Source organism: Phytophthora sojae, assembly GCF_000149755.1.
Source record: "Phytophthora sojae unplaced genomic scaffold PHYSOscaffold_11, whole genome shotgun sequence".
NCBI classification, from domain to species: Eukaryota; Oomycota; class Peronosporomycetes; order Peronosporales; family Peronosporaceae; genus Phytophthora; species Phytophthora sojae.
Genome location: NW_009258125.1, coordinates 1638628 through 1664250, shown reverse-complemented (window position 1 = coordinate 1664250; position 25623 = coordinate 1638628). Strand labels below are relative to the sequence as shown.

General features: G+C 53.2%; 10 protein-coding genes across 10 annotated transcripts; 5 read left to right on the top strand and 5 right to left on the bottom strand.

Annotated features, from left to right (window-relative positions):
• Positions 1-645: 645 nt before the first annotated feature.
• Positions 646-801, top strand: PHYSODRAFT_389026 (hypothetical protein; the record flags this gene model as incomplete). Its single annotated transcript, XM_009538242.1, has 1 exon — positions 646-801. A coding segment is annotated over one exon (156 nt), but the record flags the coding sequence as incomplete, so codon positions are not given.
• Positions 802-813: 12 nt separating this feature from the next.
• On the top strand, positions 814-3725 carry PHYSODRAFT_527565 (hypothetical protein; the record flags this gene model as incomplete). The annotated part of the gene is made up of 4 exons (XM_009538241.1): positions 814-1030; positions 1088-1529; positions 3212-3301; positions 3374-3725. The coding sequence occupies 4 exons, from the start codon at positions 814-816 to the stop codon at positions 3723-3725; spliced, it is 1101 nt and encodes a 366-aa protein (XP_009536536.1).
• Positions 3726-6937: 3212 nt separating this feature from the next.
• Positions 6938-7644, bottom strand: PHYSODRAFT_355992 (hypothetical protein). The gene has a single exon (XM_009538240.1). It carries the CDS (start codon positions 7570-7572, stop codon positions 7006-7008), a length of 567 nt encoding a protein of 188 aa, XP_009536535.1. The 5' UTR covers positions 7573-7644; the 3' UTR covers positions 6938-7005.
• Positions 7645-8398: 754 nt separating this feature from the next.
• Positions 8399-9226, bottom strand: PHYSODRAFT_254062 (hypothetical protein; the record flags this gene model as incomplete). Its single annotated transcript, XM_009538239.1, has 1 exon — positions 8399-9226. The coding sequence occupies one exon, from the start codon at positions 9224-9226 to the stop codon at positions 8399-8401; it is 828 nt and encodes a 275-aa protein (XP_009536534.1).
• Positions 9227-9798: 572 nt separating this feature from the next.
• PHYSODRAFT_446228 (hypothetical protein) lies at positions 9799-10296 on the bottom strand (the record flags this gene model as incomplete). Its single annotated transcript, XM_009538238.1, has 1 exon — positions 9799-10296. A coding segment is annotated over one exon (498 nt), but the record flags the coding sequence as incomplete, so codon positions are not given.
• A 2276-nt stretch (positions 10297-12572) lies between these two features.
• On the top strand, positions 12573-13193 carry PHYSODRAFT_306300 (hypothetical protein; the record flags this gene model as incomplete). The annotated part of the gene is made up of 1 exon (XM_009538237.1): positions 12573-13193. One exon carries the CDS (start codon positions 12573-12575, stop codon positions 13191-13193), a length of 621 nt encoding a protein of 206 aa, XP_009536532.1.
• A 4606-nt stretch (positions 13194-17799) lies between these two features.
• PHYSODRAFT_526837 (hypothetical protein) lies at positions 17800-18657 on the top strand (the record flags this gene model as incomplete). Its single annotated transcript, XM_009538236.1, has 1 exon — positions 17800-18657. The coding sequence occupies one exon, from the start codon at positions 17800-17802 to the stop codon at positions 18655-18657; it is 858 nt and encodes a 285-aa protein (XP_009536531.1).
• A 1361-nt stretch (positions 18658-20018) lies between these two features.
• Positions 20019-20573, top strand: PHYSODRAFT_459075 (hypothetical protein; the record flags this gene model as incomplete). Its single annotated transcript, XM_009538235.1, has 1 exon — positions 20019-20573. A coding segment is annotated over one exon (555 nt), but the record flags the coding sequence as incomplete, so codon positions are not given.
• Positions 20574-20964: 391 nt separating this feature from the next.
• PHYSODRAFT_527079 (hypothetical protein) lies at positions 20965-23076 on the bottom strand (the record flags this gene model as incomplete). The annotated part of the gene is made up of 3 exons (XM_009538234.1): positions 20965-21723; positions 21772-22869; positions 23029-23076. 3 exons carry the CDS (start codon positions 23074-23076, stop codon positions 20965-20967), a joined length of 1905 nt encoding a protein of 634 aa, XP_009536529.1.
• Positions 23077-24330: 1254 nt separating this feature from the next.
• PHYSODRAFT_527441 (hypothetical protein) lies at positions 24331-25230 on the bottom strand (the record flags this gene model as incomplete). Its single annotated transcript, XM_009538233.1, has 1 exon — positions 24331-25230. One exon carries the CDS (start codon positions 25228-25230, stop codon positions 24331-24333), a length of 900 nt encoding a protein of 299 aa, XP_009536528.1.
• Positions 25231-25623: the final 393 nt, after the last annotated feature.

Below are 25623 nucleotides of genomic sequence, written 5' to 3'. Positions count from 1 at the left end.
CTAACCAACAAACAAGTTAAAATCTGCTTTCATCGACCCGGCTTGTCGCTCCGTCGAAGTCCGTCAAGCCGTCCAACTCCCGCTTCCTCAAGCTGCATCGTGCCACCGCACTATTTGGGGCTTTCTCTACTAGGTTGCTCATTCAGGGGAGAGGGCCACCATATTTGCAACATTGTAGCCTTCCACGAAGGTTATTATGATGGAAGCAGACGGCGTTGAAGACTACAACAGCGTGGGTGAGGAAGAAGAGCTCCGAGCCGGTGGGATCGCGCAAGTGCGAGCTGTTTTGGGTAGTCTGGGAAGTCTGGAGAAGACAATCAACGATCTACAACCAGACCAAGGTCTCATGCTTGACTCCGTCACGAAGTTCACCAATCGCACCGAGCGCCGGCAACAGGACAACTACAAGGAGATCAGGGCAAACCAGGAGCTGCTGCAGCAAGTGATCGAGCAGCTTCAAGAATATGCGCACCAAAATGAAACCCGGCAAAGTACACAGGAAGCTGTTATCACGCAACTCCAGTCGGAGGTGGCTACCTTGCGGCAACAAGTGCAACTGCTATCGGCCAACACGACCAGCGCGGGGCAGCAAGCAGCAAGTCCTGCAGTCACGATGCCAGCTGCAAGTTCTGCAACTCCTGTAGGGACGAGAATTCAGGTGCGGAGTGGGACGTATTTGGGCGTATGCCTCCCAACACGCCGGTCTATGACAGAAAAGAGCTGGAGACACGACTAGCGACTTGCATCCGACAACATGAAGCTCCAATTTACAGCGGTGAAACAAGTGAGGATATTGAAGTCTATGTCCTCAATATGATCAAGTGGTACGCAGCGTTCGGCCTATATTTTCATCAGGAGCAGGTCGATTATCGCGTCGGAGAACTTGTGATGAACCACACCCAAGGGAAAGCAAAGGACTGGTTTCTCCGGGAATATCACGGTGAACAGCGCTGGAGCCACATCGTCCGCAAGATGAAGCAACGATTCGTGACACGCTCCCACCAAGAAGATTTGGTGGCTCAATTCTTTAGTTGCGCGCAAGGCTATCGTTCGTTGGACACGTACAATGATGAATTTCCCCGGCTAGCACGCACGGCAGGCGTCTCTGAGTATATCAAGATACTTCGATACAAACAGGGACTATCGTCTGTGCAACTGCTGCATCTTCTCAAGACGAAGTCGTTCGACACGCTCGACGAGCTAATTGAAGCCTCGTGCACGCTGAACCCACGCGAAGTCGCTCGATCGAATGATAAAAGCAGCAAAAGCAGCAAGTCCTTCCCTCCAAAGCAGGATAAGAAGATGGACGCAGCAAAGTGCACGTCGTCGTGGTGCACGGAGAAGGGGCATACTAAAGAGCGCTGCTGGATGCTACACCCCGAGCTGAAACCGAAATGGCTGAAAGACAACAACAAGAACAAGGGCAAAGGTGCTGCGGCTGTATCCAAAACAAAAAAAAAGAAGCTGTGGTCTGTTCTCAGCATGATCCAGAGCGACATTGCGAAGCTCAAGGGGGATTTAGCCCCTTGGTTCCCGGGATTTAGGCACCGAAACACGTAATCTACGGTACTGTATGTCGTAACTTACGACGAAAAAAGAAACTACGAGTTTGTATTGGCGCGCCCTGTCCGTAACAAGAGAAGCCCCATCAGAAATATAAGATTGTAGAGATCTATGGGGGGAACTTACGACATTGAACGTAGATCGAGTGCATACTAATCCCAGATGGTGGATCAATAGGATTGGTGAACTACACAAAACATCCATCTTTCTCGGTGTTGATAGATGATTGCGAGGTTGTAATCACCAAATCATCAATATATAGCCAATCAAAACATTTTCCCTCTCACTTATGCACAGGTCAGATAATGGGGAACCGTATCCCATTCAAGAAAAATGGGTAATCGCTACAACCAACAAAAGGGTACTTGGAGTGCTGACTTACTTTGTATGTCAGTGCTAAAGCAGTTCTATAACCGTAGAAGCAGCTCACTTCTTCGCTTTGTTTGTCAGCTTTAGGATATCTGCCCTACAGCTCGCCCACTTCTATAGAGTGTTGTTGCTGAGGCAACGTCCTACACCGACGGCTTTTCTCAATCCGGAACGCTGAAGCAATGCCGAAATTGCTTCGTTTTACCGTTCCTAGAAAAAGTTTAAGCCTACCACGGTTATTCTAATTCGCAGCAGGTATATTGATGCTGCTCTCGAGGGTGGCCGCACCGGTAGCGGCACTCGGGCTTCGCGTACTATAGAAACCGCCTCGTACACGGAGACTGTCAAAGCAGCCGAAGAGGATCTCTATACGCACAAATAAGGCGTTATGGTCGGATTGACTAGTTGATGACACTCGTACGAGCCAGACCTCCGTCGTTCTCGGCGATACCGAAGTATACATCGTGCTTAAGTTGGTTAGTAGTAGGATACTCTCGTCATCTTAGTTTAGTTATTGGGAGAGGTCATTGTGGGATGTACGCACGATCAAGGTTATTTACGCACTACTCCATGCCCTTGCTTCCAATCCGGCATTTACGTGGCGCGAAATACGCTGCAACACTGTCGCTGCCAAAACCAGCTACACCGTACAGTTGTTATAAGGCTGCAAATAAATATTTCTTCGTGTTAGAAGTCTCGGCAGACATAGTCTACTTCCGGTTATACTTACTTACGTGTACTCGGCACCTAAACTCGAGGAAATAGCAGCTACAACCCTTGGAGAGTTATTTGGGCGCCATTTCATCCATGGTTTTTTATCATTTTCTTGTTTATTGTGTGTACGGGCGTTTAGAAGCTATTCTACGAGCTCGTGGGAGCTCTTGACAGCCGCATACGCCTTACTCTCCCCTTCAAGGTCGCTGTTGTGTTTGCTTGAAAGTGGGCACTCGCGCAAACCTTAAAAGGGGATGTTCGTCTTTATACAAAATGCCCCATTAGCCGGCCCCGGCTTATGCACAACCCATCTCTGATGACAGCTCTATATCCGTGTTTTTGTGCAAATCTGATTTTTACCTCTCTTGCTTATACTTTTGCCGACGAAAATAAACTTGATTAAAGTATAGCAATCTCGTTTCGAGCCAAATGCTTTTGTTAATCGAGCTATGTTGTATTATACGACATTGAGATTCGGCAAAGTCGGAACTTACGACGTCGGGAACCAAGGGGTTAAACTAGCTGGCCATAGGGATAACGTCCTAAGGCCCAACACAGCCACTAGTAGCTGCGAGAATTGGGTCTTTGACCCTGGTACGGCGGTTAATTCGCTCTACTTCCAGCGGCGTACCGAGGAGAAGCCGCTACCAGCAACGTATTTGATAAAAAAACGCTAGCTGCGTTCGTGAAGACGAGATTCAGATTGCGAAGACATTCTTTGACGAAGGGGAGTTTCAATGGAGTATGTGGAGAAAATGAACTGGGGTCAGTACGTAAAAGACTTGGGGTCGATGGAGCTGACCTACGCAAACGGCAAGACGGAATCGATCAGAAATCAAACGATCAAGCTGACAGTCTTCGTCGACAATATCCCAGGTTATACAGCGGACTTCCAGCTCTGTCACATTCCTAACCAGTGCGAATTGATGCTGGGCGTACCCTGGAAGCGCACGCGGAATCCTGTTATCGACTGGGAGACAGATCGCGTGTATACAAAGGAGGAGTTCGTCAAAGAAGCCCATCACCGAAGAGCGAGCACGTGGGTAGAAGCTATCACTACTGCATGTAATTCGGGATGACGAAGGTAATTAATTTCAAGAAAGCTGACAAGCTCGTGCGGCAGAAAGACGTGGAGTTCATCGCACTCATCCCACCCGAGACAATTAACGCACTCAACCAGGAAGTCCTAAATGAGCAAGCTGGGAGTAGCGGGGCAGCTCACGGAGTCAGCAAGAAACAAACCGACAAAGCTCAGCGGCAGCAGACGACGGATATGGACAGCTTCAAAGATAATCCAGGCTATGGACTTCTAAAAGAGTTCGTTCCAACCATTTTCCGTGATGAACTTCCTGTCGGCCCGCCTCAGCATGGTGAGCACGAGATGGAGGTAATCGACCCGCAACGAGCGATTTATACTGCGCAATGGCGGCTGAGTCCTGATCAAGAACGTGGGCTGCGCGAGTGGACGAAAGTAATGCTGAGAGCAGAGCTGATTCGACCGAGCAAGTCTCCTCACGCGGCCCCAACGTTTTGTATCAAGAAACCGGTTGGGTGGCGCATAGTTCATGATTACAGGGCTATGAACACGAGAACAGTCCGGCAATCGACACCGATGCCGCGCAAGGACGTCATTCTCGACCGCATGAGTGGGGCGTACTGGTACAGTTGTTTCGATTTGCTCTCGGGGTATTATCAAATTCGGATGCGTCTAAAGGATATTCCGTTCACAGCATTTCAACGCCTGACGGTCTGTTCGAGTATCTCGCAGTGCCCATTGGACTCAGTAATGCGCCTGCAACCTTTAACCGCATTGTCCAAGGGATCTTTGAGGACATGCGAGACTTCGTGGCCACGTATTTTGACGATTTGTACGTGTTTACCAAGGAGCCAGCCCTGGCGTCACATCTCGCTGCAGTTCGGAAGGTGGTCGAGCGCTGTCGAGACAAGAAACTCTACCTAAAACTCGCGAAGTCGACGCTGTGCTCGGACGAAATACCGTGCCTCGGCGATTTTGTCGGTCGACGTGGAGTTAGGATTGACCCCGACAAAGTTCGCGTGATTCGGAGCTGGCCACGCCCAAAGACAGCCAAAGAATTGCAGTCTTTCCTGGGAACGACCGTGTATGTCCAGAGATTCTGCAAGGACTACTCGGAAATTAGTGCTCCATTGTTTAACATGATCAAAAGCAAGGAGAAAAGACACCTTGAATGGTCGTCGGAGAGCGGCCGGGCATTTGAACAGCTCAAGGTTGCTCTCAGCGAAACACCAGTGCTCGCGTTGCCAGATTTTAGCAAGCCTTTCTACTTGAGGACGGATGCGTCGCGGTTCGCAGTGGGCGGAGTTCTATATCAAATGCAAGAGAACGGCTCCTGAAGAGAAGGAGGTCGAGCAGCTGATCGCGTTCTGCGGAAGAAAAATGAAGGCTGCAGAACTCAATTATCCCACTCACGAACAGGAAATGCTGGCCATTATCCACTGCCTAAACATTTGGAGAGTGTATCTCGTGGATGGAGGTTGCTCCGTCGAAACGGATCACCACTCGCTTGAGCGGGTGCTGACCCAGAAAAAGATTGATCGACGGATATGCCGCTGGTACGATCTGCTAGCCGAGTTCAACTTACGTTTTAAGTATATCCCTGGATCGACAAATATCGTAGCGGACGCACTGAGTCGTCGTCCGGATTTCGAGGTCGACTTTGAGCAGCAGAAGCAGAAGCAGATGCATGCAGTATCGCGTCTCAAGCCCCTCACGCTCTTAACGTTGATTCGGCGGTCGCAACGCCGAGCGGGGTGGACAGAAGCAGCTCTCAACGAAATAAGCTCGGAGAAGTTGAGGTACGACCAGGAACAAATGCTGGTATATCACTACAAACCCGACGGATCTCGGCGAATTGTGATTCCAGCTGATGACATTGAAATGCGCAATACTATTCTCTGGGAGTACCACGATGTTGCTACGGCGGGACATCCTGGGGTAGAGAAGACGATCGGAGAGATCCACGCTAGATATTACTGGAAGCGGATGCACAAGACTGTACGTGCGTACATTGCAACCTGTGAGTCGTGCCAGCGCAACAAGCGGCGCCAGGATCTTGGCACAAGCACTCCAGAACTTAGACGTAAATTTTGGATCCCTGTTAGATACGATATCCACAGGAAGCCCATGTAATCGCACGTACTGTTCCACAAACAACGCAGCTAGCTCTTCAGCCGTAATTGTTGATGTTGCCGGGATAAAATGCGCTCTTTTCGTGAGTCGATCGACGACAACGAGAATAGTGTCCTGCTCTGTTGTAGTAGCTGGAAGCCCCGTAATAAAGGCCATGCCGATTGATGCCAGGATGCAAGAGTCCAGGAGATTTTCCGGGGGAACTAAACTGAAGATGGCGTCAGCTCACCATCAGCGGACGGATGGACAAGTTGAACGACTCAATGCTGTGCTAGCTACTTACCTGCGTCACTATGTGAGCGGCTTCCAGAACGACTGGGACAAGCACCTAGCTTTGGCAGAGTTCGCTTACAACCGTCAATATCAAGCTACAATCCAGATGAGTCCATTCCGTGCTGACTTGGGCTATGAACCTCGCCTACCTGCTGATTTGCACCTGCCAGACGAGCTTCCAGCGACAGCGACCAAATTTGTGGCAGCCCAGCAAGAGATTCTGCGCGAGTTACAAGCTAAAGGGGGAGAGGGCCACCATATTTGCAACAGAGTGGCCGAAGGAATTCTTGGAGGGATGGAAGGACAGCGGAGCGCAATTCGCCAACATGCGCCGAATTAAAACTAGCTCTATAGACGGAGATTGTTCTCGATTCGCTTCGAGCGATGTTGACGGGTGATACATTTTATCTGGGGAGTGGCTGGATCACCGGGGGGCTTTGGAGTTGGACGAGCTCGAGCGCGTCCTGATGAATGTGCCAGACTGCACATCCATTCACTTGGTGGTAGCGGAGAAGCTGTGCAGCAGCTACGTTTCCAGCGAATCGACCCTAGGCTCCGCAGCCACTGGAGAATCAGCGAGCAATGGCGTCTCAGCTGCATCGGGACTTGTAGTGAGGGCCAAGCTGCAGGGCGCCGACTGTTACCGCGAGACGGCGTCTTGTCGGAGTTCGAGAAGCTCATGCAGGCCAAGTCTCGTGTCAGCGATGATTCAAGTGAAAGTGGCGGCGGTAAAGTCGTCGTTTTCGTTGAGATTGGAGACTGGTATGTACCAGGAAAGAGGAAGGCGGAAGCAACCCAACACAAAGCTGCGAAGAAGCAAAAGCTGACGAGAAATTAGGACTAAAGCGCTACGTACTTCAAAGGAATGAATTAACTTTAAAAAAATCCGATTACAATTCGCTACCACGACCCCTCCCTCACTGCTGTCTGCCGCTCGTCCTCATCTCCCTCCAGGACCGCGTCTCCTCTCGCGTGGGTGAGCGCATGGCCACAAACCTCGGGCTCTTCCTGCCGTCCACGGAGCTCAGCTTCCTCTCATTCTCCCCATCTTGGATCGGGGAGAGCACCACAACGGACAGCGCTGCTTCATCGGTATAACCTTCTACCGTGACGGCGTCCTTGGGTGCCGCCCGCGGGTAGATGAAGGTGAGGCTCAGCTGGATGACACCCAGAGTGAACCCCGCGATGTTGGGCGCGAGGATGAAGGCGTTGCCCACCAACGCAGCGTAGAATCCCCAACAGAAGCTGTTCATGACGACCACGATCCCCATCGTGAAGGGCATCGACGACGCCGTCTTGGTCTGCATTACCCTCACGATAGTCGCCATGGGGGACGCGTACATGACGACGGTAGTTGCAATGGTGATGAAGCCCATGGTAGTGCCCACTTCGTGTCGGGTCTGACCCGTTCTACCCGTGAGAGCCAGCCAGCCGTAGATCGTCACTATCACGCACACGATGAAAGATCCGACGAAGATCCGCATGGTAGAACGCTTGAAGTCCGTCCACTGGTAGAAGAAGTAGGCCAGGATCCCCCCTACCACGACACCCAGCACCGACGTGGCGAACAGCGGCAGCATGTCGTCGATGGCGTACGCGTAGTACAGCAGCGCGTAGCAGTTGGTGTAGAGTAGAACGCAGGGCATGACCGACATGTCCCCCGTGTTGCGGTTCCGGCGCCAGCGGTTGAAGTCGGGCATGAGCGAGATGCGCAGCATGATGGTCGTGATGATGGTCAGCACCTTGGCCACGATCACCGCCGTCTCGTGCCCGCTCATGGCCGTTCGTGGTATAGACGGAGAACGGAATGCGCTCGAGGAGGAAAATTCGATACTGTGGTGATGTGAGAGGGTGCCCTCGATCGACGGGTATGTACGAATCGGGTTTGACTCTAGGAGGATGTGCAGTGGTCATCCAATCAGCACCAATGACTGGGGCCGCAATGGACGCTGGCATTTCGCAGGTCGTGCGTGCCACGAGAAGATGAGAGCGGCGTGCTGAAGCCAACCGATTTATAGATGGGGCCAGCGGTTATCAGGGATGCGTGGAGCACGCTCGACTCGACCACTCGACGGTGAAGGTAGGGCGTTGAGTGGGGGGAGCCACTGCATCACCCGCGCGTCTGTTGTGCTGCCAAATGACGCTCCCTTGGGGAATTCTGGCCAGCAGAGCAAGGAGTTCGTGGTGCTCGAGCCATGGGATGATAAAGGCGATGCTTATGAATGTCAAGCCATTCGTGTGTTGCAGTCTCCTCAAGCATTCGTGTGGTGGGAAGGCTTAACCAGTGTATTTATTACATGGCAAGCTGGGCTAGTGGCGCTCAATGGATACCGACGACAAGCAGCGTGTGGACGGCGAGCGGATGGCTACAAACTCGAGGCTGTCCTTCCGGTCGATCTTCTCCTTGCCAGGTGTGGTGATAACGATCGAGAACGAAGCTTCGTCGTCCGACGCTGGATACACGACTGCAGTCTCAGGCTGCAGCTCACCCTCCCCAGCGCTCGGATATATCACGTAGATGGCCATTTGAACCGACGAGAGCACGAAGCCCATGACGTTCGGGATGAAGACCCAGATGTCCTTGATCATGACCGAGTACACGATCCAGACCGCGCCGTTCGTGAATTTGGCCAGTGACAGCGTGAAGGGCATGCTCGCCGTGGATTTTTCTCGCACCACGCGGCGGGTCGTGGCCAGCGGAGACCCACACAGCGCCACGGACGTGACGATCGAGATGGCTCCGAACGCTGTGCCCACGGAGTCGTCGGACTGGCCAGTCAGACCGTAGACGCCGAGCGCGCCGTACACGCACACCAGCACGATGAAGAGCAGCGCCCAGAGCAGAATCCTGTGCACCGCTTGACGGTCGTCTGTGTAGTAGTAAAAGACAAGCGTGAAGCCCGAGCACGTGATCAGTCCGAGCACCGCCGTGGCCAGCAGCGGGAAAATGTCGTCCGAGAGGTAGCCGTACCAGACCAGCACCACGCAGTTGGTGATGAGCGTCACGACCGGGAGGATCTGCACCTCGCCCACCTTCTTGGCCGCGTAGATGCGTCGGAAGTCCGGCAAGGGCGAGAACCGCACGAAGACGGCCGTGGCGATCGACAGTACTTGGAAGACGCTCTGAACTGCGCTCATGGCGATGTGGTCTCTATTGTCTTGGTCTGCTTGTGCTCGACGAAGCTCAAGCGATAATGACCCCAGTTCCAGCTCTCGAACCGAGCAGAGCGGCGCGCGGCCATGCCAAAACTCCAGCAAACCGATCCATTATTCGGATATCACCTCCGAGCAATCGTCGGCGACGGTGGCGCGCAATCCTCTCGCCACGTCAGAGCAACTTCAACGTCGGTTTTAACGGAAGCAAGCAGTCTGTGCGTGCTTGACTTTATTACAGTTAATCGGGGGTATTTGGTAGCCTAGTGGCGACTGACGGAGGACAGTTGGCGCGTCATGGGGGACTTTATCGCGACAAAGTCGATGCTATCTTTGTGGTCAAGGCTGCTCTTCCGAGCGAGGCGCTCTCCTTCCTGCGTGTTGGTGGTGATGACAACAGAAATCGAGGCCTGGCGCTCGTAGTCGGTGGTCATAGCTCCGGTGTGGTCGATCATGACGGACTGGAGCTGCGGGTAGATGGCGTAGAGGGTCAGCTGGATCGTCGTGAGCACGCAGCCGAAGGCGTTGGGCAGCAGCACCCAGACGTCCACGACGATGATGGCGTAGACGACCCAGCACACGCTGTTGAAGAAGTTGGCCAGGCACAGCGTGAAGGGCATCGAGGCCGTGGATTTGGTGCGGATGACTCGTTGAATGGTGGCGAGCGGAGACCCGTACAGCCCAATGGAGGTGCCGATGGAGATGGCGCCCATGGCCGTCGCCATCGACGATTTCGACTGACTCGTGACGCCTGCAACGCCGATGGCCCCGTAGAAGCACACGAGCACTATAACCGCCAAGGCCGCAGCGCAGATCCGGTGTACCGAGCGCTTGTCGTCCGTGTAGCGGTAGAAGACCGCAATGAAGCCTCCGCACGTGATCAGCCCCATAACCGCCGTGACGAAGAGCGGGAAGATGTCCTCGGACAGGTAGCCGTACCAGACCAGCACGACGCAGTTGGTGAAGAGCATGACTACGGGCAGGATCTGCACCTCGCCCGTGCTCTTGGCCCTGTATACGCGCTGGAAGTCGGGCCATGGCGCGACCCGCACGAAGATGGACGAGATGACCGTCAGCACTTGGAACGTGGCCTCCAGCGCGCCCATGACTGTCAGATATTGATGCAGATACTGTGGGGTATGGATTGAAGACTGCAAGAAGGATAATGACCAGCGTACGTACGATTGCAGTGGTCAACGCTCCGTCCAATCGACGACTGCGCGCAATCAGCGACTTAACTGGCGCGCCATCAGTGTCTCCAATGTCGCTTCGGACGCGGTTATTAACCAATCAGAGAGCGACAATTCCCCGTCCCTAACCGCACAATGGTGATGCACCTCAGAGCAATCACCTGAAACACGGTTCGACGTTCTGAAGGTTAACACGCTGGCGATGGCGCGCAAGTTCTTCTGGCTATACAAAGTTGTATGTCCGGTGTTGCCTTTGCTGGTGTGTGTGTGGCAGCACCTACATTGCCTGCTTGCTTCCTGGCTACACCCGCGCCGCTGCCAGTGGCTTGATAACTACGAAGCCTTGCGCGCTGTTCTTCAGAGCGAGTTCGCCCTCAAACCCCGGACCCACAGCGTACCGGACAGCGAGGCTCTGCCAGCTTTGTAGTGCGAGTTGGATGGACGTGAGAACGCCTCTGACGGTGTTGGAATCAGCAAAAAAACAGATTCTAGACGATGGTCGCGTACGCGATCCAGCACACGCGGTTAAAGAAGTTCCGGAGTCACATTGAAGGGCATGGAGCTGACGATCTTGTTGCCATCCCCGTTCAGATCGTGGCTAGCGACGAGCTGTGCGTAGTTACGGATGGCCGTGCCGAGCATTTTGGTGTTTCTGGCGAGCAATCACTCGGTCAGTGGCGCGCAATCGGGTTTCATGTCTCACATAGGTGGCATTTCGCTGGTCGCAACATCTTCAGGTGACTTGGCTCAGCCAAGTTGGCTGGCAATCACAAGAAACCTGCTCGCTCGCAATGAGCTTTGCTAGCGCTATCGTAAAAAAATACAGACAAGCATTTTAGTGTGTAGCACTACTATCATTTCGGCCGAGCCACAGTTAAACGTACTGAACGTGAACCCTCGCACATTTTGTTTCTGCTGAACTTGCCCCGGGACTGCGACGCTCCTCGCCTTATACAGTGGTCCTGAATCACTCTTTGCCATTAGTGCACTGAGTTCAGATCGATCCGAGATGCATTTTGCATCACCAAAGGACGAGTGGGGGGATCCAAGCCGCCGAAAGCCCTGGAGCTCGCCGCCACTTCATAATTTATCTTCGAGATGCAGCCCGCTGAAGAACCTTCGTTTAACGCCACGAGCGCCACGAGACGACTGTCATCTTCGCCAGGGTTTTAACTATTGATGTGACTATCGCTCATGCCCGAGTGCTGGCGCCAGAATCGCCATGCCGATCATGCCCTGTATTCTACTCTACACCAACAGCTACGCGCTGCTGAACGACACGTACGTCATCGACATGTTGCCGCGGTTCGCCATATTCGTTGTGTGCGCCCCGGTAGCGATATATAGCGCCCAAGCATTTACTGGAGCCATGAACAATCAGGATCGTCGACGGTTAGTACAATACAATGGGCTTTACCACAATATGGACCCCCAATGATCACCACAGTGATCGCGGGGTTAAACGTTGGACTCCGTCCAGTTGATCATCACGTTCACTTAGCGAAGCGAGGACTCGAACGGGATTCAGATTGTGCAATTGAGGAGCTACGCGACGAGTCTGCAGTGTGCATTTTGGTATTTTCTCGTATTGAAAATGAAGGAGGGCAATTAAGTTGAGTTGTGCGAATAGTTTCAAGAGCTTGATATTTGTTGCGATCCGCTCTTCTAGTCGTGAAGAGAACATATCGTGGAGAGAAATATGAAGTAGCGGTGTAGTAAGTACTACGACGTGGTGGGTTTTATGGATATCAAAGTAGCAGCAGTTGATAAAAAAATGGCATTAGATGAGCCTAATCGATCTTGTTAGCCTCGATCGCAATATCATTTGCATTATTTCAAATAAAAAAACAGAAACGACAAGATCTTCGATCTTCGTTTTGGCGGGCAGTCAGAGACTTCGAGTGCAGGTAACGTCAACATGTGAAACTAGAAACGCTTGGCTCCAAAGGCAATGCGATTTTCCGCTCCCTTCTGCCCCTAACTGTGCCCTTCCTGAAGTGCGAAAGTTTCGGCGATCGTTGATCGTTAATCTCCTTGTTTGGTTGGCAACGGACGAGCGACTCGAGCGAACATCGAGTCATATCCAAATTCGCCTTCAAGTCCACAAGCATCGCTTCGAGACCAAGCCATACCCCTGCAGGATGAGTGCCCACGCACTTGCCATCGACGTTTTCAAGTGGCTGACACTCGGCACGACGCTAATGCTTCGAGTTTCGCTGCTTCCAGACTTCCGACGAATGCACAAGAACCACAGCACGGGCGACATGTCGGTGATGCCGTGTCTCCTTCTCTTCACGAATTGCTACGCCGTCATGTTCTACGCTATCGCTATCGACAACATTCTGCCGCTGTTGGCAGTGTCGATACTGGGGATCGTCACGGGGGTCTTCTTCAACTACTTCTTCTACCGCTGGGCAGTGGACAAACGCGGCGTCGTTAACGCCTTCATCGGATCTCTCATTGTGTGTGTTCTCGTGACAACATACAGTGTGCTCGCGCTAACGGGATACACGGGGCAATCGGACGCGTCCACCAGCACGACTTTGGGCTTCATTACCATCGGAACGACTCTCGGTCTCTACGTGTCGCCAATGGCTACGTTTGCGCGGGTGCTCAAGACCAAAACTGCATCGTCAATGCCCTTCACGATGGAGGTCGTGAATGTCTTCAACAGCTTCTGCTGGGGGACCTACGCCGCTCTGATTGACAACTGGGACCAAACATCGCGGGGTTTATACTGGGCTGCACACAGTTGGTGCTGACATACGTGCATCGATGGAAGAGCCCCGAATCGATGGAAGAGGTAGGGGGTGAGGGCAAGGTCTCGGTTGTAGTCCTATCGCCCGATCAGGAGAAAAAGATTTTCTCTTCGGCCAGCGAGAAGAGCCCAGGCTTCGTCGCACTGAGCTCCCCAGTCCACGATGAGCTTCATATCCAGCTCGAGGTAGTTGTACGAGGTAGTGGAGTGGATAAAACTGACGAATAAATGGTAAGTCACTGGAAGGACGGAAGGGTGACGTTTAGAAAAATTGTTTGCCAGGGGGAATGTCTATCAACTTGGATAGACAGACGCAGGAGGCGACGACGAAGACCCTCACTACCTCGCGCTTGTGGCTGGTCCAGCAGTAGAATAACACAGCGAGAACGCCCCCAACGACGACACCCAGCACTGATGTAGCGAACAGCGGCACGATATCGTCGATCACGTAGGAGTAGAACGCCAGCGCATAGCAGTTCGTGAAGAGCCATGACCGACATATCCCCTGTGCTTTTCTGCTTCCCCATCCGCACGAAGTCCGGCACCAGCGAGAAACGCATCAGGACGGTTGTGATGATCGTTTACACCTTGACGGCGATGAGAACGGGGCCTTGGCCACTCATAGCGAAGGTGTGTGGGGGCTTGGGAGGGAAATTCAGATCTGAGGCTACGGAGAACGACCTGTCTCGGAAGTTGAGGCGACGTTCGACTCCCGTTGAGCCAATGGATTCAGAGCTGAGAACGTTCACCGGTGGTATCGTCGGTGTTGAAGGAGAAATTCACCCCTTGGCACTTGTAGGAGGTGGCCTAGAATGTGAACATAAGTGCGCCCACACAGTTAGATTAATGTCACGATGAGCACATTTTTGACATTTTTCCCTGTCATTCTGCTGGTGCTAACGTAGTGTAGGCAAGTTCAATTCTCTAAGCGGATAGCTTAGAGCCAGCGTCATTTCTTGTCAGACCATCAGTTTAATACATTCGGTACATTTTAATATGAACTAGAGTATCCAAAATCTCATGGTATTACCGGTATAAAGCAGCGCAGCGTCCGGATCGATGCTTTTGACGTGGTTTTGGATTTGGAATAAAACTTAATTAAGCAAAACAAAATGTGCGGTTTAGTTCACACCCACCATTACGATGCATACTGTGGTACTGTGCGACGTTGGGGCTCATGCAGGCTGCGGAATCCAAAACGGAGTGCGCATGGCGCGACAGTAGTGTATGCAGTGTCCGGACGTCGCACCACAGTAGTATGCGTAGTGTTTTCTGGACGTCGCATCATATTGAGTACCAGTATCTACATTGATATAGACGGACAAGTCCATGGTGGTGCACTTTAGAGTGCTCGATTAGATGGGCGTGATGTTGCTGCAGCAAGAACCTAAGTAAAGCAATATGAACGCATGGCGCAGCGAAATTAGCGCCAATTTGCACCGCGTACTTTATAACTGCAGTAACGTGTAAACTGCAGATGTAGTTCGTAAAAATAGAGGTATTTTACTAGGTGCGGCTCGCGAAGAAGTCTCGTTGGATGACATTATACTGGGTTGCAACAACTCACGCACCATGGAGTACTGTAGACCTTGACAGTTTTCTTCCTGATCGTGGGGTGAGCAAAAAAAAGATAGTAACAGAAATAGCGATAACAATATCAGTTTCAAAGTCAGTAACTAATAGCGGTTGCAGTAGCAGTGGCATTGACAGTAGGGCAGTTGCAGTGGTGGCTGGCAGTGATCGTGACGCAGGCGAACAATTCCAATAGCAGTATACCGAATAAAAATTATTGTGCCTTTCACTTATTCTGCCGTGATAATTCTGGCATAACTCTAATCCGTTATCGACCTTAATTATGCCCCGAGTTAGCTAATTCCCATGTTAATTCCGGGTCGTCCCTCCGTGGCCGAATTAGGAGCGGCGATGGTGAGGCCGACTCAAGGCGGAATAAGCTAATCTAGCCTTCGCTATTAATAGGCGGAAACAGAGCGATTGGCGGTTTCCTATCCGCCAATCCATGCCATTCTGCTCGTATCTCCGTCGATTAGCTGATCGCGGATGTTAGGGGAAGCGCTCACAATCTTAGGCATAATTAGTACTAAATAAGCGTTGATCACCCTTTTATGACTCTAATTCCGCCTGAATTAACAGCTCACCCGCCAAAATACGTGAAAGACACAATACGTCATATTGGTATTACTTACGCAGCAATACAAGTCACACACATTATTTGGAAAAGAGGAGAGTGATTTACAAGGGTCTAGAGGACGATAAGATCATCGATAATGTTTGGATCGCGTCGTTTTCACCACGGTGGACGGCGATATTCAGATGGCATCTACTTATAAATTTAGTTTGAGCAAGCCATGAAATGCCCCGTGATATTATGCAGCAAGCCAAGCAGTATGGAGTAGATTTTGGCAGTCTTTCTCAGGCATGAAAAAGAAAGCAGGAGCAATATCATTACAGTGCCATTATCAATGCTGAGATCGTAGTTGTAGCGTAAATAACAACGGTAGCGGTAGTGGCAGCAGATAATAAACAGTCGCAGTAGCGATAGCAGCAGATACGAACAAGCAATATCAATGACAACATTACTATGACATCATTAACATTAGTGAAATAGTAGATGTAGTAGCTGTAGTACAGCTGCTCCAGCTGTAGTTGCAGTAGTGGTAAGCAGATAGTGCCTGTGACCAGCAGTAACGCGCGCCACAGGTAGCATAACAAATGCAATATCTTTAACAATAGTGGAATATGAGTAGTATAGCAATATAAGTCGTGATGAGGTAGGAGTAGGAGCAGCAGCGATAGTGCCCAGTGTCAGTGACAGTGGCTGAAGCAGTGGTAGTAGCAGTGACAGTAGCAGCCGCAGTAGCTGTAGCATGGCAGTGGTGGCGACAGTGGCAGTTGCAATAAATACCAATTGCAACATGATGTTGTCAACATCAGGGCCCCTCCAATTCAGTATTATATTGAATTGGTAAAATTTCTTGACAGTAATAATGATTTAAATATGACGATAACCAAAGCTAATTATTATACTGATTAAATATTTCAATTCCATGCGCCTTGACTGTGTTTTTGAATACCCTGAAATCGTACGAGCCAATAATACAAATTTCAATATGGCGCTTGCCAATAACACATATTTTCGTCATATTAATTGACAATTTTCATATTGAATTGTTTTATTCATACCCCTGGTCAACATCAATTATAATAGTATGAAATTTTAAGTTTCTTGTAGTAATATGAATCGTTTCATGTATAGTACTCACAAAAATATTGGTGATAATGTTAATAACAGTAACAAGTGCAGACTGGCGCTGAGGCGCGGCGCGTCCTAACCGTTTTAGTAGCAAAAAACACAAAATTGTTCGGTCCGCTTAGAGACCCGCACGCGAAGCGCGCCCCAGTTGCTCCAGTGCCAAGGTAAAACTCTTGAAGCTGAACGCAGCGCGGAATTTTTCGTTACGGGGCTTTTTCCGTCGTTGTCTGTATTTGTTTCTAACAAAAGCAAAATAGACACATTTTTGTCTGCTTGGCAACAACAATTCTAGCTAAACAGCAAGTTCGATCGATTCCAATGAAGATTTCAGCTTTAGAGTCAGCGAGTTTCTATTCATTTTATGCCCGAAAATTTGATCGTGCCTTCTGAATTCGACAAAGTAACCGACTTAATCCATCACAGCATACAGCGCCCTCGCGTTGTCTGGAGTGACACAGCAGTCTCACTCATCGATCAGTACAACGCTGGGCTTCATTACAATCGCAACGACAATCGGGCTGTACGCGTCTCCAATGGCCACGATCGTGCGGGTGATCCGGACCAAGACGGCGTCGTCAATGCCCTTCACCATGGGCGTCGTGAACGTGCTGAACAGCGTCGGCTGGATCCTCTACTCATCTTTGGTCGGCAATATGTTTATCCTGGCACCGAACATCGGGGGAATCGTGCTGGGCTCCACTCAAATGGTTCTCATGTACATTTATAAGGAGAAGACACACCAGGATGAGGATGTTGAATCTGTGTCGATCGAAGATCTGCGTGTCTTGACTGAATTTTCAATTGAAGTCTGCTCAACTGGCCAAAAGCAGAGCTGCGTGGCATCGGAGAGCTGCAAAAGCCAGAGCTTTGTCGAGCTACACTCGCCAGACTGTAGCAAAAGTATCGTTCACCCAAGTTGAGAGTGAGGAATCGGCAGGTTTTCGATGCTTGAAGAGTGTAAGGAAATCGCTGAATTTCGTCAGCTTTTTATTCTGCTTTAGTGCTGCTCGTAGCGACCTTACTGCCGCTTCCCTTTTCCGGTGCAACTTCAAGATCGGTGTGTAGATCGATTGGTTGGGAGGGCGTTCATCGCGCCTCTACAAGCTCACGACGAGCCGTCTCGGGTCATCGCCGGATCGTGTATACACCGTGGTCATCTGCCTCGATCGAGACCTTCCAAGTGAAGACCACCCGTGCATCACACCCGAAGCGGTTTTACCGCATGAAGACCGCCCCGCAAAGATATGCACGAGGCTCTCCTACTTAACGAAATCGATCTATCCAGGCATTCCTATACTTGCGTCCAAGCGCACACAACAGACACCGACTACCAGACAAAATGAGCGCATACGACACCGCCGTGACTGTATCCAAGGTCGTGACGATCATCACGACGCTCATGATGCGCGTCTCGCTCTTCCCGGACTGGAACCGCTGGCGGAAGAACCGAAACACCGGCGATATGTCCGTTCTACCGTGCGTCCTCATCTTCGGCAACTCGTACGCGTCGCTGTTCTACGCGTACGCCATCGACGACTTCATCCCCCTCTTCGCGACGTCGGTCCTTGGTGTTGTGGTGGGGGTCTTCCTCGGCTACTGCTTCTACCTCTGGGCTGCGGACCAACGTCAAGTAGTGAGGGTCTTCGTGGTCTTCTTCTTCGTGTGTCTGGCGATAACGCTCTACGCCGTTCTCGCCATTTGTGGGATCACGGGTCAGTCAAAATCTTCGATTGGGACGTCGCTAGGCTTTGTCACTATTGGAACCACGACGTTGATGTACGCGTCGCCGATGGCCACCATCGTGAGGGTGATCCGGACCAAGACTGCGTCTTCGATGCCGTTCACGATGGGCGTCGTGAATGTGCTCAACAGCTTCTGCTGGGGCGTCTACGGCGCCCTCGTTCACAACATGTTTCTGTTGGCGCCGAACATCGTCAGAGTGTCGCTCAGCGCCACGCAAATGATCGTCACGTACATCTACAGGAGCAAGGAGCCGAGAGAGGAGCAGATGGTCTCCACGTCAAGCGATGAGGATATTCGAGATGTGGTGGTGGATGTTATGGCTATTCAACCCGACCAAAACAATGGCGGTGATGCAGTAGACGCTGTCAGTTGCCAGAAGACTTCAAGTTTTGTGGCAATGCGTTCTCCATGTCACCGCGATACAGGTGCGGGATCAATGGACAGACAGGAGTGACCATTACCCTAGAAAAAAAAAGCATGTCGAGATGAAGTGCTGAATTTCCAAGCATTTTTTTTCTTTTTCTTCTTTTCCACTACTTTTAAAGTTTCCTGCGGTGTCTAGAAACCAGTGTTGATGCTCCACTCAACAAATATAGCAGGAAACAAGTGCATGGCATCAGCGTGTGTGAACGAGTACTGTCATAAATAATGAGTGTACTCAGTGCTTTTGATCGTTCATGGCACTTTATCAATTCACCTGGAGATCATTCACGTCAGGAACAAGGGGATGACTGACTGCTGTTACAGTGGTCAAGGTGCTGACCGTGACAACCACCATTATCATGTGAGTTTCGCTACTCCCGGACTTCCAGCGGATGCGCCAGCAGCGGAGCACTGGCGACAAGTCCGTGATACCGTGCGTCTTGCTGTTCACTCACGGTTTCGCGCTGCTGTTCTACGCGTACTTGATCGACGATATGGTGCCTTTATTCACGACGTCGGCGCTTGGAGTCGTCGTGGGGGGGGGGGGCTCCTCGCCGTCTTCTTCTACCGCTGGGCAGACGACAAGCGCGCAGTGCTTAGGGTCTTCGCCGTCTCCTTCGTTGTATGTATTTTGGTGGCCACGTACAGCGTCCTCGCGTTGACTGGGGTCACGGGTCAGTCAAAGTCGTCCATCAGCACGACGCTGGGCTTTATCACAATCGGAACGACGATCGGATTGTACATTTCTCCACTGGCCACAGTTGCAAGAGCGCTCCGAACCAAGACTTCATCGTCGATGCCGTTCACGATGGGCGTCGCCAACGTCGTGAACACAATCTGCTGGATCATGTACTCCGCGCTCGTCAGCAACATGTTCATCCTGGCCCCGAACATCGCGGGGTTGGCACTGGGCTCCACGCAACTGATCCTAACGCTCGTAAGTATACCCGAGAAAGAATTCAACCGCAAGATAAAGACACCAGCGGAGATCAATCACCCCAAGACGCAAACTTCACAAAGAACAACCCTATAAAGTACAGTAGTAGTAGGGGCTCCGCTGCAGTACAGTGTACATGTGCCGCGACGCAGGGATCAGCGCCAAAGTCAAACTGTTCATCGCCTCATCGACTGGATCCTCGATGATCGATGTCCCGCGCGACCTGCAGCGACATAGATGGGGCAAAGTGCGACCAATCAAGCCGGACGAAGCAGCCTCTGCTGGAGTCTCACCGTGTGCTCGAGGGCCTCGAGCTCACATCTCCATTAGACCGACTCCATCCAGAATACAGACAACAGCAGATAGCCATGAGCGGCACCGACACGGCCATCTTGGTGTTCAAGGTCATCACGATCGTCACGACCATCTTCATGCGGATCTCGCTGCTGCCGGACTTCCAGCGGATGCGGAAGATGAAGAGCACGGGCGACATGTCCGTCCTGCCGTGCGTGCTGCTGTACGCCAACTGCTACCTGCTCTGCTGGTACAGCTACGCCGTGGACAACATCATCCCGCTCTTCCTCACCGCCGCCCTGGGCGTCATCTGCGGGGTCATTTTCTCCGTCTTCTTCTACCGCTGGACCGTGCACAAGCGTGACGTCATGAAAGTCTTCGTCATCTCAGGCGTGATCATGCTCTTGGAGACCATCTACGGTCTCGTTGCCCTCCTCGGGTGGACAGGTCAGAGTCGGTCGTCCACGGGGACGACGCTGGGTGTCCTTGTCATCGTCTCGTCCGTCGGCCTGTACGCGTCGCCCATGGCCACCATCCGGCACGTGATCCAGACCAAGACGTCGTCCTCCATGCCCTTCACGATGGGGGTCGTCAATGTCATCAACAGCTTGTGTTGGGTCGTGTACGCCATCCTCGTGGACGACGTCTTCATCCTCGTCCCCAATGCCTCCGGCGCGCTGCTGGGCTCGATTCAGCTCATCCTCACGTTCATTTACCCGCGCAAGGCTCCGTCCGACGGCCAGATCATCTCCGCAGTGATCAACGATCCTCAAGCAGCCTCGACTTGTGGGGAGCAGGCGTCGATCTCCGTCGTGATCAACTCGCCAGCTCATGAAACCCGGGAGAACAGGAAGAGTGGAGCTGTTGATGGCGCGAACTTCGTAGCTATGAGGTCTCCAAGTGCGTAGCGTGATTGAGTGTATCTACAAGGAAACATGATCAATAGACATCCCTTTCGATCATCAAGAAAGTAAGATGCAGCACGTACCATCCGCAGACGTTGGTCAGCGTAGTTCGCTTGGATTTATATTCAGTTCGGCGGCTCTACTCTCGAGCTCATCAGCTGTCTATGCTGCCCTCGACGGGACAGTCGTGGTTTATAGTAGTCTAGGTGGTCAGCTCCTCGGTCTCTGGTGGGGTGAGGTAGAATGAGGAGTTGATTTCGGCCAGCACCGTGCGCTCTCCTGTCGCTTGGTAGTTGCGGTGCAGCCAGTCCATGAGGTAGTAGTTATACCGCTTGGCGAAGACGATTACTTTCTCACGGTGGATCATACGCGGGTAGAAGCGGAAAAGCCACTGCAGGATCTCCACGTGTTCGTTGCGACTCGCGTTCACCGCTGCGTCCATCGTGCAGCCCTCGGATCGTTTGGTGTGCAGGAACAGCAGCACCTCGAAGTGTCCCCCAGCTGCAGCCTTGTCCATAGCGGCGGTCGTACAGCCCTCCGTGCGATTCTTGTGTAGCCATTTGAGCATATCAAGCTTCCCATGACCCGCTGCTCCATCCATAGCGGCCTCAGTGCAGCCTTCGGGCCGGTTAGCGTGTAGCCACTTGACGATGCGGAGGTGGCCACCAGCAGCGGCTCCGTCCATCGCTCGTACAGTGCAGCCTTCAATGCGGTTGTCATGTAGCCATTTCACCACTTCAAAGTGTCCGTTAGCCGCTGCTTCGTCCATGGCCGCAACGGTGCAGCCCTCACATCGATGCTCGTGCAACCACTGCAGCATTCCTAGAAGTCCAGCAGCCGCGGCTCCATCCATGGCTCGCTCAGTGCAGCCTTCGTCCCGATATCGATGCAAGAACTTGAGCACATCCATATGATTGCCCCGTGCCGCGCCGTCCATCGCGTTCGAAGTGCAGCCTCCCCCCTTCCCCGCGTCATTGGACCTTGAGCTGGAGCTGCTATTGCTCCCCACACTGAACGAGTTCCTCGCGCTCTCGGCCTTCGGTCGGTATTTGTGCAGCCACATGACCGTGCGCAAGTGTCCATTCGCAGCGGCGTCATCCATGGCTCGCGTCGTACAGCCCTCCTTCCGGTTGGCGTGCAACCACTGCACGACACCTAAATGTCCGTTCCTGGCCGCTCCATTCATCGCGTCCGTCGTGCATCCCTCGTTCCTGTGTGAATGGAGCCACTTGACCACCTCCAGGTGTCCATTCATCGCTGCGTCGTCCATGGCGACGTGTGTGCACGCGTAGTCCTTGCCCTTGCGGTGCAGCCACTTGACCACGTCAAGGTGTCCGTTGGCTGCTGCGGCGTTCATCGCGCGCGGCGTGGCGATGCCTACGCCGGACTTGTGCAGCCACTTGACGACCTTCAAGTGTCCTCCCGCCGCCGCGTCCTCCACGGGCACGCCCTGGTGCTTGCAGAGCGAGTGCTTGTCCATCCACTTGAGCATGTCCAGGTACCCGCCCTGCGCGGCCTTGGCCGCGGCCGAGGACGACGCCTCGTGCCGCACTTCATGGAGCCACTGCACGAGCTCCAGGTTGCCGTTGGCCGCAGCCAGGTTCATGGCGCGCAGCTTGGACGGCGGTCGCGTGTTGTCCTGCAGCCAGCGCGCGACCTCGGCGTGGTTGCCCTCCACGGCGAAGCGCAGCTCGTTGGCGCCCCAGAAGACGTGGTCGTGGTGCTGCTTGAGCCAGCGCAGCACCTCGAGCTGGCCGTTCCGCGCGGCCTGCTCCACGGCGCGCGTGACGAGCCCTCCGGGCTGGAAGTTGAGCAGCCACTGGATCATCTCGAGGTCTCCTCTGGCCGCCGCGTGCTGCATGGCGCCCGAGAACTGCGCCTGCTTGTAGAACGCGTCCAGCGTGACCATCCCGCCCGAGCGCGCCGAGATGCCGCGCAGGAGGCGCATGGAGCCGAAGGCCGCCGCGCGCGTCAACGTGCAGCTCGGCGAGCAGTCCAGGAAGGCCTCCACGGCCTCCCACACGTGCGGCAGCGCCGCCACGTCCGGGCGCGAGCGACGCACCACGCGCACGCAGGCCAGCGGCCCGATCCACGTGCCGCCGAGAGTCTGGAAGTCGTCGTCTTCGTCGTCGTCGTCGTGGTCATGGCCCGGCTCCTGCTCCTGGTTCTGGTCTTGGTCTTGGTCTTGGTCTTGGTCTTGGTCTTGGTCTTGGTCTTGGTCTTGGTCTTGGTCTTGGAGCTGCTGCGCGGCCACGGCGGGGCCGACGAAGGCGCGCGCGCGGCGGGAGGTCTCCCAGGGCGCCCAGATCTCCATCTCTCTCGCGCCGTCGGTTGCGGAAGTGGCGCGTTGCGCGTCAGAAGCTGCTGGCCACCTGATCAATAGAAAGTGGCGCCGCCGGCCTGAGGAAGGCCAGGGAACGCGCATATAGATGCAGGGAGCTGTTGCAACAGGGAGGTCATGAGGGGATGATGCAACTTCGGGGGGCGATTTGAAGGAGGCCAGATAGCTGCGGACAGTGGAACGCTGATTAATCCTTCGCTGAATGATAGCCAACACTGAAGAATGCATGCGTTATCGTAGGTTTACGCAAGAAACAGTAAATTTGTATGAAAGAGGAAGATGGGAATTGATACCCCGTGAAAGCAGGTTAAAGTATGGCAGTCGGGTTAAGCGGGGAACCGGTGCATGTACACGCGCGCTAAACTGTCCTCCAGAGAGCGACAATATCACGCGATCTTGCACGATCCTATCGACCATAGGAGCGCTCGAGGGCAACAGCGTCCAGTGCGGAATGGCATTGTCTTCCGCCCACCCACCGAAACCAGCGCCGCCGCGATGTGACTCGGGAGCATTTTCTTGGGCGGAGAGCTGGGACTTGGAAGTCGGGAAAGACATGGAATCGAGCTCGACAGTCTTGGGCTCCAGACGAGAAGTGGTCAGAAGGAGTCTGCTCGCCTTGCACGCCACGCAAGATGGAACGCGATCGACGAGCGCAAGCATGGCGTTATTCACCAGGACCAATCAAGCGAGCGTTTGCCATGGAGCGGTGTCCGTGTCTCGACGGCGCGGATTGATTGCCACCGCCAGTTCTGCGTATTTATCTTACATGAACTCTTATCTATCTTCGCTGCTCGAGAGCACCGTATGCACTGGACCAGGAGATTAAACACTGCTTTCTAACGGCATCCCGTTCGAATACTACAGCGCTTAGAAGGTGCTGGCTGTATGGGGGTGATCGTTCGTCGAAGAAAGCTGAAACACCCAATGGATAGCATGAGCGTGTCCATTCCTGCCTGGGCATCTTTCCTACGACAAACAAAAGGATTTTGCACATTAGTAGGAAATCATCGAGCTACATGTATACCTGACTCCAGCCAACGGCGTGCGCGTCGTGCCTTGTTATTGCAACTAACGGGCCTTGCATGCAAACACTCAAATGCACAATGTTCCCTTCCCGATTTGTATTGACTTTCTACTACACTTCGTAATGAGCCTGTGATACTCGTTGTTTAGCCTCATATGATCAAATTCTCGGATCACACGGTGGGGATTACGCTCGACGTTTGGTTAGTCGCGGCGGAGACGCTGCTGCTGCTGCTGGCTCGGGTTCTGCGGCATGTTGATTTTCGGCGACATGTCCGTGTTGAAGAGGCCGAAGTGCTTCTCGTGCTCGGCTCCCGTGTAGCTCACGGTCGTGTCGTACATCATGAACCAGTACGACTGGCCCTTGCCGACCGACCAGCCGTAGACGTAGTCGTAAAAGTACTGCGTCAAGGCACCCACCGACGGAACGTTGCCGGCGTAGCTCTCACCGGCGGTCGGCCAGCCCGTCTCGGTCAGGTGAAGCTTGTTCGAGCCAAACTTGGACACCATTTGGTTCCATTGTGCATCCAGCTTCTGCACCGACGGCTGCGAGCCCGGCGTGAAGAATGGGTAGATGTTGACGCCGATGTTGTCCACGGCGTTGGCCAGCTTCCACGCATCATTGGCGCTCAGCCACTCGTTGATGCGCTGCACCGATCCGATGGGCGTCTTGCCCACGCAGCTACGCACGCGGTTGATGAAGCCGATGAGCTGGTCGGCCGAGTACTTACCGAATCCATTGTTCTGTAGGTCTTCGTTACCGACGTAGACAGCCTCGACGGCCCACGGGTTCCGCGCGTAGCCATCGCAGACCGCCTTGATCTCGGCGTCGATACGGTTGGGATCGCAGAGCTGCACACCGACAGCAACGCGGAGACCGGCGGCCGCCGCCATGTCAATGGCATTGACGCCGCTCATCTGCGCCTCGTACGTGCGGATGCTGGAGAAGTGCTCAGCCACCTGCTTCATGTCCTTGGCGAGCACGTCCCAGTTGACGGCGGGGTGGTGCCACGGCGCGTAGCAAACACCCGTCGAAAGTCTCGAGGCATCAGCGGAAGAGGCGGCGACAGCGGCAGCAACTGCAAAGGTGGTGGCGAACTTCATGTCTGCTTTAGTAGCTGCAGAAAGCTGGGGGTTCTTGGGAGGACCTTGCGCTTGACAAGGTAAGTTGTGGAATGAAGAGAGACTGGCAGTGACGGGGGCTTTGCTGCGGTTCCGGTAGAGGTGCTGTGTGGCATCCGGGATACCGTTGCTAATGCTTTGAGACAGTAGCAAGCGGAGGACAAACACGAAAGTCCACATGCGCTGTCATGTGTTACACAAGACAGCATTGTGTACGGTGTCGAATCGTACGGCCGAGGATCCAGTCGAATTCACGGGATCTGCTTTTGGTGTCCGCGGGGATTGTGCGCCGACCGGTAGACGCTTGGTCAACTAACGTTACAGCATGGTAAATACGGGACTGTATCAATGTGGGCACATGCTTATGGACGGATA

What these genes read in the sequence shown, in the direction of transcription:
- PHYSODRAFT_355992 (XM_009538240.1), bottom strand. Translation starts at nt 7,572, where the DNA reads ATGCGGATCTTCGTCGGATCTTTCATCGTGTGCGTGATAGTGACGATC.